Genomic DNA, 13,413 nt, shown 5'->3' with positions numbered 1-13,413 from the left:
TGATCAAGGGGTTACGTAAATACATAAGGAAAAGTCAACAAAGTAGATGAGAATATTCTGGAAAATATTTGAATTCATGTTTGTAATGAGCTTTAAGAAGTATGTGTATTATAGTTTTCTAAAATTTGAATAGTTGAACAATTATTTTGTTTTATATATTAAAACCAAGTAGAGTGGGGTTTCTGTCACAGGACTGAACACAACAAATGAAACAAAGGCTGGATAAATGGTAATGCATGAAACTGAAGAGTTTCTGCATGACAAAGACATAGTAGCAGGATAAATAGAAAGCCCACAGATTGGGAGAAGATCTTTAGTAGCTACAGAACAGACAAGAGCCTCATATCAAAAATATGCTTAAAGCTCAAAATAGTAACTACCCAAAAACAAATCCTCAAAGAAAATTCAACCCCATCAATAAGTGGCTAAAGATTTAAAGAAAGACTTCAGAAAGGAAAAAGCTGGGCCAATAGACACATGAGGAAATTCTCAGTTAGAATGGCCATTAGAAAGAAAATAAATAATAACAAATGCTGGCAGGGATGTGGCCAAAAGGGAACAGTACTACTCTGTTGGTGGGAATGTAAACTTGTTCAGCCACTCTGGAAATCAGTATGGAGGTTCCTCAAAAGACTAAACATAGAGCTCTCCCATGATCCAGCAATCCCACTCCTGGGCATTGCACAATGAGAATATTGGGGAATATTCTTAGAAGAGGATCACTAAGGCTCAATAGCTATATGCCTGTGACTATATAAATGATGCTTATCAAAATGAACTCCAAGAAGTCGAAACACTAGGTTTTTTATTGTACTGTTTGCAATTATTTCTTTCCCTCACCCCTGGCTTTGGTTTATACCCTGTTGTCATTGATTTTGATTTTGGTACCCTGGGTCTTATATATATATATATATATATATATATATATATATATATATATATATATATCTTTATCTGATTTGGGGAAGGGAAGAAGAATAACAAAATGATGAGACAAAGGGTGAACCAAAGCAACAATGATATTCATTAGCCACTGTGTTGATGAACTTTACAACTTGCGGGAGGGAAGGAAGTCAGGTTGGAGAAGTGGGAGTAAAAGAGGGAGGGATAACATTGTTCAAAAGCAAATGTACTCATTACCTTCCTTATGTAACTGTAACCACTCTGTATATCACCTTTACAATAAAATTTAAATTAAATAAAATAATCACAGGACTATTATGCGGACACAAGTTTACATACAACACACAGGGAAAGTGTGCTGATTGATTCTTTTAAACCTATTATAAAAATCAATGGCCATGAGTCTATCTCTAAAATATGATTACATTGAAAGCATTTAAATGGCAAATGTAATTTTCCCACTTAAAATAAGCTGTAAATAGTGGCATATGCCATTAATATCAGCTACTCTAGAGGCCGTGAATATGACAATGATGTTATCAGGCTAGTTTAGGAAAAAGTTTACAATACCATGTTTCTTTGTTTTTCCTGAGTTAATGTGTGTTTATAATATAAGAGGGGGTTCATTGTAATACTTACATATATGTATGCAAGACCCCCACCTTAACCAATACAAAAGGTGCAGTAGTACATGTGTCATCTGAGCTATGCAGAAAGACTAAATCACATCATAGTTTAGACTGGCTTGGAGAAAAGGTAAGACCCTCTTTGAAAACTATAAAAAGGAAACACAGCTGTGACAATGGTTCATGTGCTACAGTCCCTAACTCACAAGGGCAAGGCCTTGAATGTGGTGGGGGGGGCGTGGGGGGGGAGGGTGAAGTAGGGGGATTTGGGGGAGGCAGGATATGGGAAGGGATGGGAAGGGGAAACAAAGGAGGAAGCAACAACACTTGATAAGAAATGTACTCATTATCTTGCCCATGTAATTGTAACTCCTCTGTACAATATTTTCATAATAAAAAGTTAAAAAATAAATAAATAAAAATAGCAAGTATAGCAATCAGAAATCATATTGTAAATAGTAGAAATTAAGCCCGGAATAGACTGACAGAGTATAATTTTTGAAAAACAACTATGAAGACATTTCTTAAGTTTTATTTTTCACTAGATTGTCATTTACTTCTGAAAACTGAAGTCTCTTTTTTTAAACTTTTTTTTTCATAGAAATCAAAGTCGTAAAGAACAGAGCCGGGTGTAGGTGGCTCACAGTGTATAATACCACTAGTTACTCAGGAGGCTGAGACCTGAGGATCTCAGTTCAAAGCCTGCCCAGGCAGGAAAGTCTGTGAGACTCTTATCTCCAATAAAAACCACCAGAAAACTGGAAGTGGTGCTATGGCTCTAGTGGTAGAGCACTATTCTTGAGCTGAAGAGCTGAGTGACAGTGCCCAAGCCCAGAGTTAAAGACTCATGACTGACAAAAGAAGAAGAAGGAAAAAAAAAGAAGAAGAATACCATACTATTTACTATTAGTAGGAATTTTCAATCATTGATTAGTCTGTGTGAATGGTCCTGCTTCTGCATAACTAGTTAGACTTTTGGGAGGTCAGGAGGCTTGTACTTGGAAGTATTGCATTGGTGGGCAGGAACCAAATCCTCTTTTCCTTCAGTGCCTTCACTTGCCACCAACTTGGCATTTTCAGTGATACTTTGGCCAAGAGTCCTCGATATCTACTTAAAAATGGCTATACAGGTCTGGATATATACAAGCTATAAACATAGAATAAATTTGATTGGTCATCACTATTCTTTATTATTGGTAGTTTTCATACCCCAAATTGCTTGAAACCCAACATTACAATATATTAGAATGCCTGCCTATGTTTTTTGGGCATAGTTTGCCTATTTAGTGGGTTCTTACCATCACAAGTTGGGAGAGGATGGCTCCACCAGTGATTCTTCTCACATAAAAGGGGCTCTTCATGGCTCAACCGGTATCCTGGGTCACAACTAAATGAAACAGTGGATCCAATAGAGAAATCATGACCATAACGACGGCCGTGGACCGGGATGCCAGGGTCCAGACAAGAATATGTGTTTACTGTGACACCTGAGAAACAAAGGAAATAAAACACAGAATAAGTTTGTTGGGATTCAGATTTGCTGGACATGTTTCTTATTCCTTTAAGTAATCATGGATATGGAATTTTTTTAAACAAATGAACAGATGTAAAACAAGTCTAACATTTAATTAAGCCTTTGAGGTTATTTTCTAGCGGGATGAACCAAACTTAGGTCAGGTAAAAATCTAATGGAAGCAGTTATTTGTCAAACTGTGAAACTATAAATTTCATATATAAATGTACGGAGCAGTAATTATCCTTTCTTGAGCCTACTATATCCCAGCTAGAGTAAAAAAACTAGACATTTTTTCCTTTAAACATTAAAAGAATGAAAATTGTAGAACAATTATTTTGCATTATGTAAATATTTTATCAGTACTTTTAAAAATATAGTGGTCTTTATAAAAAACAGTGTGGCTGTAATTTTAAGTGATAGATAAAATATTGATAACATAGACTTCTTATTAAAATTAAAATATTAAGTGATCAAAATAAACTCTCTGCCTGTTTATTCTATATAATACAGCTATTCAAACATTTAAATTAAAATTTCTGTTAGCAGTACATAATATTTACAGATTAGAACATCTATTATTGTAACTGTACATTCTTTTAGAGGTGTGCTAAAATCCATTAATAAAACTGGAACTATATTTAGATATGCATATGTCTAAATATGCCTTTGGTGATGGATATCTGGGTCAATAGACTTGTTCTGAATCCATTTATAACTACAACTTATGTAATAATTGGATATCCAGGAAGAACTTCACAGTCCTCCTTCTATACCCTCTTGGGATTGCTTCCAGAATGACTGTGCCTTTGTGTTTGTATTTCAAGCTATATAACATCATAAAGAGAAGTGATTTTTCCTCAGAGAGAAATCTATACTAAAATACAAAAGTAGATTATATGTCTACAACCAACACTTTGTTGTTGGCATTATCTTTAATGAGTTTTGGAAACTAGATGATCTTACTTTATTGGTAGATTTTTTTTTTTTAGTTTTTAGCTAGTTTGTTTGTTTTTTAGTTTCCCTGGTTTGAGAAGTTAGAGAGTGGTAAAAAGTGCCTTGGGAAAGAGAAGGAACTAGAAGCCTGAAACAAAGTAAAGGCACCTATGCAACAATCATTTCCAAAGAGTTTCTTTTTTTAACTTTAGAAAATCATGATATTTTATTTTAATAACATTTATGATAATTATCATTTCACATGATAAACTTATAATAGTAGTTATATAGTACATTTGATTCTTAAAAAATAGAAGCTCAGTAAAAGCCAAATATATTTTATCATTTTGACTAATAATCTACTGGTTGAGAACATTAGGAATGCCTAACACACCTTAGTTTCCTTCAGCTGAGGATATTTATTAGTAAAGTGACATACAAAATGGTTTTCTATTTGTAGTTTGCTAAAAAAAATTGAGAAATTGGGTATTATTTCACAATAATAACCAAACCACAAGATTAGTACATTAAAATATAATATCCAGGATCCAGTGGCTCAGAACAGTAATCCTAGCTACTCAGGTCTGTAAGATATGAGAATTGCAGTTAGAAGACAGCCCAGGCAGGAAAATTTATGAAACTGGAATCTCGTGGGCTTCCACACAAATAAGCTGGAATTAGAGCTGAAGCTCAAGTGGTATAATGCTAACCTTAAGCCCCAAAGTTCAGGGACTACGTCCTGAGTTCAGGCCCCAGGACAGCAATCACACACACACACACACACACACACACACACACACACACACACACACACACACACACACACACACGAAATATGCTATAATATTATAATATGCTTTTGGAGCATATCAATATTTTTTAAAATAGAATAATTATAAACGGATTCTAATGCTCTGGATTGTACCTGGTCTTACATAGTCTTTGCCTATTTATAAAAATTGTATTTGTAGATATATGTATCATACTTTTCAATGGTAATACAATCTTTAATGTGTTCTAAAATAAAATTGAATTTCAAATCTAATATGAGTGCAATTAATGTGAGTAAAATATGGAAGAAACATGAACTTTAGAGGAATGATAAAAGGACATCACAGTCATATGTTAAGTCAGACTTAACAATTACTGCCACCTGAAATAACTAGTACATGAAGTCATTATTGAATGATTTGGTACTTCTGACATTTCCATGTTATTTCCTTTACTAATGTTGCTGGATAGATATTGTTGGAAAATCCATTGTTAAATGTGTTAAAGCATATGCTTCTTAAACCATTAGCATTCTTACAAATCATAGAGAGCTTTATTAAAAAGTGACAAAGCTGTTAGTTCTTTTAGTAATGCACGGATAATATCAAGTAAAGGGTAAACAAAGTAGGGAAATAAAATATGTTGTAATGACTTACTTTCATAATGGATCTTGAAGCCATTGTTGGAACGGCTGTTGTCCGTCGTAAATAGAAGGTATATAAAATTACTGCTACTGAACAGAAACTGGGGCACCTGTGTGCCATTGTAAGATCCAAGCAAAGGGGACAAGAGGTTTGGTCCATCATGAACTTCCAGAACGTCATAATTCAGTTCAGTCTGAAATCTAAGATGAAAAGACACACATGGAAACATACTCATTAGAATAATACTATCTTGGAAAACAAGGCTTTAAATTGTTACCTAAATTATTTTTTTCTAGTACCTAAGATATCACCTAAAATCCTCTAATTGTAAAGAGCAAACCCTTTGTTCCTTTGTTTTGAAAAAATTAGCAAGGGTTAATAACACTGTTATACTAAACAGTGAATGTGGGGAGAAATAGGAAGAGAGAGACATTTTTTGTTGTAATTCCTGATGGAGTAAATGGGAGTTAAAAACTCTTGTGCTCTTATTTCTATGAAAAATTGCCATTGAAAAAGGAAGTATACGTAATTTTTCATAAGTAACATCTTTCAAACATGACAGATGATCTACAGGAGAAAAACGGCTATTACATAATTAAACATGCTTTTTGAGTCACATTTATGTTCCATCTTCATTTCTTAGGAAAACTACATGTTTTATACTAATTTCTTTTTTTTTTTTTTTCATTTCCCCCTTCTGTGATGTGAACTCATGGTTTCATGCATGATAGGCAGCAAATCTACCACTTGGTCAACACCTCCATGCTGTATATTTTACTATATTTTTTTTATTGTGAAGATACTATACAGAGGGGTTACAGTTACATGAGTAAGGTAATGAGTACATTTCCTCTTGAGCATTGTTACCCCTCCTTCCTTCGCTTCCCACCTCCCCAACTCCCCACTCCCTGAAGTTGTAAAGTGAGCTGTATATGTATATATATATATATATATATATATATATATATATATATATATATATATATATATATATATATATATATATATATATATATATATATATATATATATATTTGGGGGGGGTCCTATTGTGGGGCCTCAACTCTGGGCCTAGCACTGTCCCTCATTTCTTCAGCTCAAGGTTAGCACTCTACCACTTGAGCCACAGAGCCACTTCCGGCTTTTTTTTTTTTTTTTTTGCTTATGTGGTGCTGAGGAATCAAACCCAGGGCCTCATGCATGCAAGGCAAGCGCTCTACCACTGAGCCACCTTCCCAGCCCAGCTGTATATTTTTGAAATAAAAAAGTCTCACGTTTTGGCCATCACAGCCAGAACTACAATCCTATTTATGCTAACACACCACAGATCATTCACCCTGCATATCCAGCATTTCTGTTGCGATGGGGTCTTGCTGACTAAAAATTGGGCTGGCCTAGCATCAACCCTCCTAATCTCTGACTCCCAAGAAGCTAAGCCACGTACATATAGGTTATACTGTTTTTCAATGAGATAGTTTGAGTCTTACATTAACTGTATACTGTCAAAAGAGCCATCACATTGATTCCTATCACAAGCAGTGTTGCTAACATAGTAGATAAACTAACCTGCACTGTTTGGACAGAGGAAGCCTTTTGTCAAAGTATTGGAGCACAAGCTGCAAGATTTGTAGGAAAAGCTTGATGAAAATAGGACAGAGCTTTAATTGATCGGTGGAACTTTAAATGTAAGGCAAAGGATGCTCACTTGTCTATTAATCCTTATTTTTTTTTCCACAGCTCAGATCTCTGATCATGATTCATAATCTTTGTTATGTTCAAGTGCAAGGCAATTGCCATTTCATGTGTATAGTATGCATGTTCAAAATTGCTTTGTGTTTATTTCAGGTTATAAGATAATTCTATTTAAAAAATTAAAAACAGTTCTGTCATAGTGACAACATGCAATAAATATGTAGATGGGAGAGATGAAAGATCAAGGTTTGAGTCCAGCAAGATCAAAGGCTTGAGCTCTGGGCCTGGTCGCTGTCCCTCAACTCTTCAAGTGCTCTACCACTTGAGCCAAACCACCACTTCCAGTTTTCTGGAGGTTAATTGGAGGTAAGAGTCTCAAGGACATTTCTGTCCAGGCTGGCTTTGAGCTGAGATCCTGAGATCTCAGCCTCCTGAGTAGCTAGGATTATAGGCATGAGCCTTTGGCACTCGACTTAAACTTTCTTTAGATAAGCTTTCAATATATCTTTCTAGCTGTCTCCAATATATTAAAAACTAATAATTTACAACCCAGACACATGTCTGTAATCCTAGCATTCAGGAGACTAAGATAAGTGGATGATGGGTTTCAGATCAGCCTCCGTTATAAAAACCAGATCATCTCAAAACAAAATAAAACAAGATTTTCAGTTTGAAATGTTCATTAATTTTCAGACTTATTTATTATTATGCCTATCAGGTGTTTTATCTTGAATAAAATACAAGAGAAACTAAATTACTTCTCAAAATAAAAATGAAACAAATGAAATGCAAACTTATTCAAATCAAAGCCTTGACTAATTGAGTAGACTTTTTAAATTAGAGATTTTTCTTTATAATATACTATTAAACTCTGATATATTATGGACATGGCACCTGAGTAGTTAAAACAATAGATTACCATTTAAGATAGAATAGCAAAAATCTTTTAAAATTTCTATTATTAACCCATATACATTATCAAAATATTTTGAAAAGTATATTGATTTCATAGGTTTATTTTACTTCTATTTTATATTATTTATTTCTATATTTTATTATTTTATATTATTTTACTTCAATTTTATATTTACTTCTATTTTATATTATTTACTTCTATTCTTATTTTATTTGCAACCTGGAGTGTTCTTCCATAAAAAATAATAGTATGGCAGGAGGAAATATAAAAGAACATATTAAGTACTTTGAAAGATCACCCAATTTTGATTTGGGAATCTGTTACTTAGTTGCTTTTAGGCAATCTTTGGTGAAACTTGAAACTAGAGTTTCACTTTTAAGCCTGTCAGCTAACATAGCAAATTAAAATGCACAGAAGAGTCAGAGATTACTTTGAAATAAAACATAAAAGACCTAGTTTTTAATAGAATAGCAACATTAATGGGTAATATAAGGAACATTGTTCAATAGCACTGAATCTTATAAAGAAAAATATCCAGATTTTCTCTAAGGAGCTATAAAAATAAATTACAATAACATACAGAATGAATAAGGTTATACAAAGAATTAAATTTCTTTCATTTTGTGTCTTCACATTGTTTTTCAAATTCTCTATGAATTGCCTCAATTAACTATGAATTTTTGACATTGAATTTATTGTTTATGACAAATGAAGATTATAGAACACTGGATGATTTTAAAAACATCATATCTAGTCTTATTGAATTTTTGTCTTTAAGAAGCATTCCAGGTATAATCTAAACCTATTTTGAACAAATTAATGTAGTATCTACTGACTTAAAATTTTAAAAATTCTCTAAGTTGCGGTGAAAAAACAAGTAGTAAGTCTTATTGCATTAGATTGAGAACAAAAGGAATTTTGGGTATTCACAGTTGAGAGCTACCAGAGAATGAGACAATGTAGGACTATAGGAAGAACTAAAGTCCCTTGTAGACCTGAGAATAGGCATGATTACATATATTTGTATACTTAAAAGTGTTAAATAATTTCAATTATAAATGATTTGTAGTGTTATTTTCTTTTGTATCCTGTCTGAAATAAAGAGCGTTGCTATGTGAGGCCAGCTCTTGCACAAACTTAACAAGAGCACATTTCAACTAATAATCCAGGGATACTGAAGCTCAACTGGATATGTGGGAGACTGTAGGTCTGAAGAGAAAATGTGAAGGTCCATCTGAAAAAAATAATATTTAGGGCTAGGAAGGTGGCTCAGTGGTAGAGTGATTGCCTTGTATGCATGAGGTTTGATTCCTTAGCACCACATAAGCAGAAAAAAACTGGAAGTGGCACTGTGGCTCAAGTGGTAGAGCGCTAGCCTTGAGCTGAAGAGCTCAGGGATAGAGCCCAGGACCAGAGTTCAGGCCCCACAACTGACCAAAATAAAAGAAAAATCTATTTTAAAAATTAAGGTATGAAGATCTGAAGGTATGAGTCAAGGGGGACTCAGCGAATTAAATCTTGAGTTCAAATCCTAGAACCACTGAAAAAGAACCATCATACTTAGAATTCATTGAAGCTCTTTGAGATAATTTCAAGAAAGTAACCCATTCAACTTAATGATTAGATTTGAGAATATGAATCATTGTGTGAAATGATTGATATCAAGGAGGTAAAGGGAGCTGAGCCTAATAGTTCACTGAAGTGCTTATTTCAGAAATAAGAGACAGGGATTAGTTGAGAAGTTTGACTTCATGATGTTCATGGAAAGAAGCCAAGATCTTTGGGACTCTGGAATCTTATTTTCAGTCTCCACCCCAGACTTCTTCTGACTCTTCCCAGATTGATTATTGTTGCTGTAAACACTCCCTAGTTTTGAAAATTAGTCCTCTATCCTACATTCTTGGTTCTAGCTAATTTAAAAGATTTATGTTTTGCCACAAGAGAAAGATATAGTGATGATCGGCAAACCTATTTATGTACAATCATTCATGTGATATCATTTTAAGCAATGTTACCTCATAACACTGAAGAGACTTCATGTTGTCAGACATTGAGGAGAGAGAGGATGATTATTGGGAATTCTAGACTAAGTAAATAGGGCCTACAACACAAAATTCTAAAATAAAAAAAAGGTTAAAATGTGGACCCACTAGACTGCAGGCTTTCTTTAAATCTAAGCAGCCTACTTGGGATTGAAAGATGTAAAATACATAATTTTGTAATGATGATTGATAATCTCTATTTGGATCATAATAATGCACTTTGTGTTTGTGTCATTTAAACTAATTTCCTAGTAATATGTTTTAGACTTATGTAGTATTTTTAAATTAAATTTAAGAAAATTAAAAAAATTTTATTGTAAAGGTCAGCTAGAATTTTAGTCAGCTAGAAGGTAGATCAGGATTGAATTATTCATAGGAAAACATTGCTTTGTGATTTAGAGGGGGAAAAAAGATAAAGAAAACTCTATTGCTATGCTTGAAAAACAAGCAAGACTTATTCCATCTGCCAATATTATTGGATGGAATGCTCAGAAAAAGTGTTTAAAATGCACTGCATAACTGGTATTTGACAATCTACCTTCCTAAATACTGAAGAAGAAAATGGGGAGTATTAAAAGTTCAGTTGAAGTTTAAAGATGGAGAAGTGGTAGGGTAAGAGAGAGGATAGGAAAGACAGATGCAGAGTTCATGTGAAAGAGACTGTTAGGACAATGTGAAAGGGTGAAGGTTTCCTCCATCATCAATTATTCATTGGTTCTTACTAGTTATTCTTGTTCCAATATCCAAATAAATGGAATTTGCCCCATTATATATTCAGAGGGATTTTCTGAGAACTACCAGAATCTTCTCACTTGTGAGAGACAAGGCTACTGTACCCTCTCAACGTAACTAGTCATTATTTAATGAACAGTATCACTCTCCTTATTCTCTCCAAACAAAACTAGAAATGTAGTGTAGAAGTATAACCAAAGAGGATTACTGAACAGGCTAGAATAATTGAAAATGGAGTTATTATCTACCCAAAAATCATGAGAATTCGAAAATTTCAAATAGCTTTACATTATGACTCCTGACATTAAACAATATTTACTACTTAAGACTAGAAGTAGTAAACTCATATTCTTGACATATAATACATACAAATCAAATTCAAAGAGATTATGCAACATTGACCAATATGCTTGACCTACAAATGTAATGTTCTAATTTATCAAATTAAAAAAAATACTAAATCTTTCCTATTGTCCTAACTCAATACAGTTCTGAAAGTTATCCAGTATAATCAATACTATTATACTCTATTATGCATTTCAAAAACAAACTGAATCTAGTTCAATAAAATAAAGTGAGTTTATATCACTCTGTTGAGGAACAATGATACTAGGTGAAGATTTGATAACAAATTAATAAAATGGATTTCAACATTTCTAAAGTCACTAGGCAACACAATCTTTACCGAATATTGAACAGCATGTATTGTTTAATTTGAAACCAATCAAACCCTAGATTACAAAAATAATCTATATGAAAAAATGCATTTTAAAATACCTGGTAGATTCAAGGGAGAACTCAAATAGCATAATTCCTTAGAAAAGCAAAGTCAAAGCTCAACAAAATAAGCCAGGAAACTTGCAAAACATGGGGTGAGTACAAGGGACAAGGGATAAACAAATGAAGAGGAGAATGGTGGAGTGAAAAATGTAGTCAAGAACTCACTGTATATTCTATAAAATTAACAAAAGTGAGGGAAGGGGAGTGTTTAGCAGGATGGGTAAGAATGTTAAAAGGGGTTTCATTGACCAAACTGCACTATATTCATAAACATTTTGTTAAATGAAAACTCCTTTGTAGAGCTACTTAAAGATAATAATAATGATGATGATGATGATGATGATGATGATGCCAGGTACCAGTGGCTCATGTGTGTAATCCTAGCTACTCAGGAGGGTGAGATCTGAGGATTGCAGTTCAAAGTCAGCTCTGGCAGGAAAGTTCGTGAGACTTTTATCTTCAAGAAATGGACCAGAAAACTGGAAATGGTGCTGTGGCTCAAGTGGTAGAGTGCTAGCCTTTAGCTGAAGAGCTCAGGGACAGCACCCAGGACTAGAGTTTAAGCCCCACGACTGACTAATAATAAATAATAATAATGTTATTTTTAGGGGAGCTCTGTGTTTAGTCTTTGGAGGAACCCCTATACTGCTTTGCAGAGTGGATGAACAAGTTTACATTCCCACCAACATTGTAGTGGCTTTCCCTTTTGGCCACATCCTGCCAGCATGTTATTATTTGTTTTCTTGATTGTCACCATTCTTACTGGGGCGAGGTGGAATCTCAATGTAGTTTTGATTTCCATTTCATTTATGGCCAGAGATGTTGGACATTACTTTTTTTTTTTTTTTTGGTTGGTCCTGGGGCTTGAACTCTGGGCCTGGGCGCTGTCCCTCAGCCCTTCAGCTCAAGGTTAGCACTCTAGCACTTGAGCCACATCACTACTTCAGTTTTCTGGTGGTTTATTGGATATAAGGATCTCACCGACTTTCCTGCCAGGCCTGGCTTTGAACCACGATCCTCAAATCTCAGCTTCCTGAGTAGCTAATATTACAGGGGTGAGCCGCTGGTCCCCGGCTTGAACATTTCTTCCTGAGTCTATTGGCTATTCTTATTTCCTCTCCAAAAAAGTCTCTTTTTAATTTTTAGGCCTCTTATTAATGGGTGGATGTTTCTTTGAGGATATGTTTTCAGAGGGTTTAAGTTATTGAGCTCTAAGTATACTTTTTTTTTTATATGAGGTCTTTGTCCATTGTATAGCTAATGAAGATCTCTCAATCTGTGGGTTTTCTATTTATCTTGCTAGCTATATCCTTTGCCATGCACCAGCAATCCCACTCCTATGCACTTAGCCAAATGAGGACAAACAAGGTCACTAAAGCTATCAGTACAATCATGTTCATTGCAGCATTATTTACCATACCAAACATACAGACTCAACCCAGAAGCCCTTGAGTAGATGAATGGATTAATAAAATATGGTGTATATATGCATGATGGAATATGCTTCCATCAAAAAGAATGGCATTGCCTCATTTGTAAGAAAATGGGAAAGACTTGGAAAAAATTATATTAAGTGAAGTAAACCAGGCCCAAAGAAACATAGGCTCCAAGGTTTTCCTCATTTGGAATAAGATATTCCTAGCAGAGGTTTTCAATAGCCCAGTTGCTATGTACATATGAACATATGAAATTATGCTACTTGAAATGATCTCCAGGATATGGAAATAAGAGATTTGTTGTTATTGTTTGTTTTGTTTTTTTAATGTACTGTTTTTAGTTATTTCTGTTGTTTTTCTTTTTTTTTTTCTCACCTGGTTTCATCCCTGTGCTCACTGTTTCTGATTTTGGTACTCTTTGT

The 13,413-nt window shown here is 34.1% G+C and overlaps 1 protein-coding gene across 4 annotated transcripts in view; it reads right to left on the bottom strand.

The window, feature by feature from the left end:
* The window catches only part of Csmd3 (CUB and Sushi multiple domains 3), a 926,836-nt gene that overhangs the window by 322,164 nt on the left and 591,259 nt on the right, over positions 1–13,413 (bottom strand). For all 4 annotated transcript variants that reach the window (XM_042673149.1, XM_042673151.1, XM_042673150.1 and 1 more), the window contains 2 exons: positions 5,406–5,593; positions 2,828–3,016 (listed from right to left, as the gene is read on the bottom strand). In XM_042673149.1, coding sequence (XP_042529083.1) covers positions 2,828–3,016; positions 5,406–5,593 — 377 coding nt within the window. The remainder of the gene's footprint in view (positions 1–2,827; positions 3,017–5,405; positions 5,594–13,413) is intronic.

Source organism: Dipodomys spectabilis, unplaced genomic scaffold (assembly GCF_019054845.1).
Source record: "Dipodomys spectabilis isolate Male_0828 unplaced genomic scaffold, ASM1905484v1 ptg000783l, whole genome shotgun sequence".
NCBI lineage: Eukaryota > Metazoa > Chordata > Mammalia > Rodentia > Heteromyidae > Dipodomys > Dipodomys spectabilis.
Note: the sequence above shows the minus strand (reverse complement) of the source record. Positions and strands in the feature narration are given on the sequence as shown.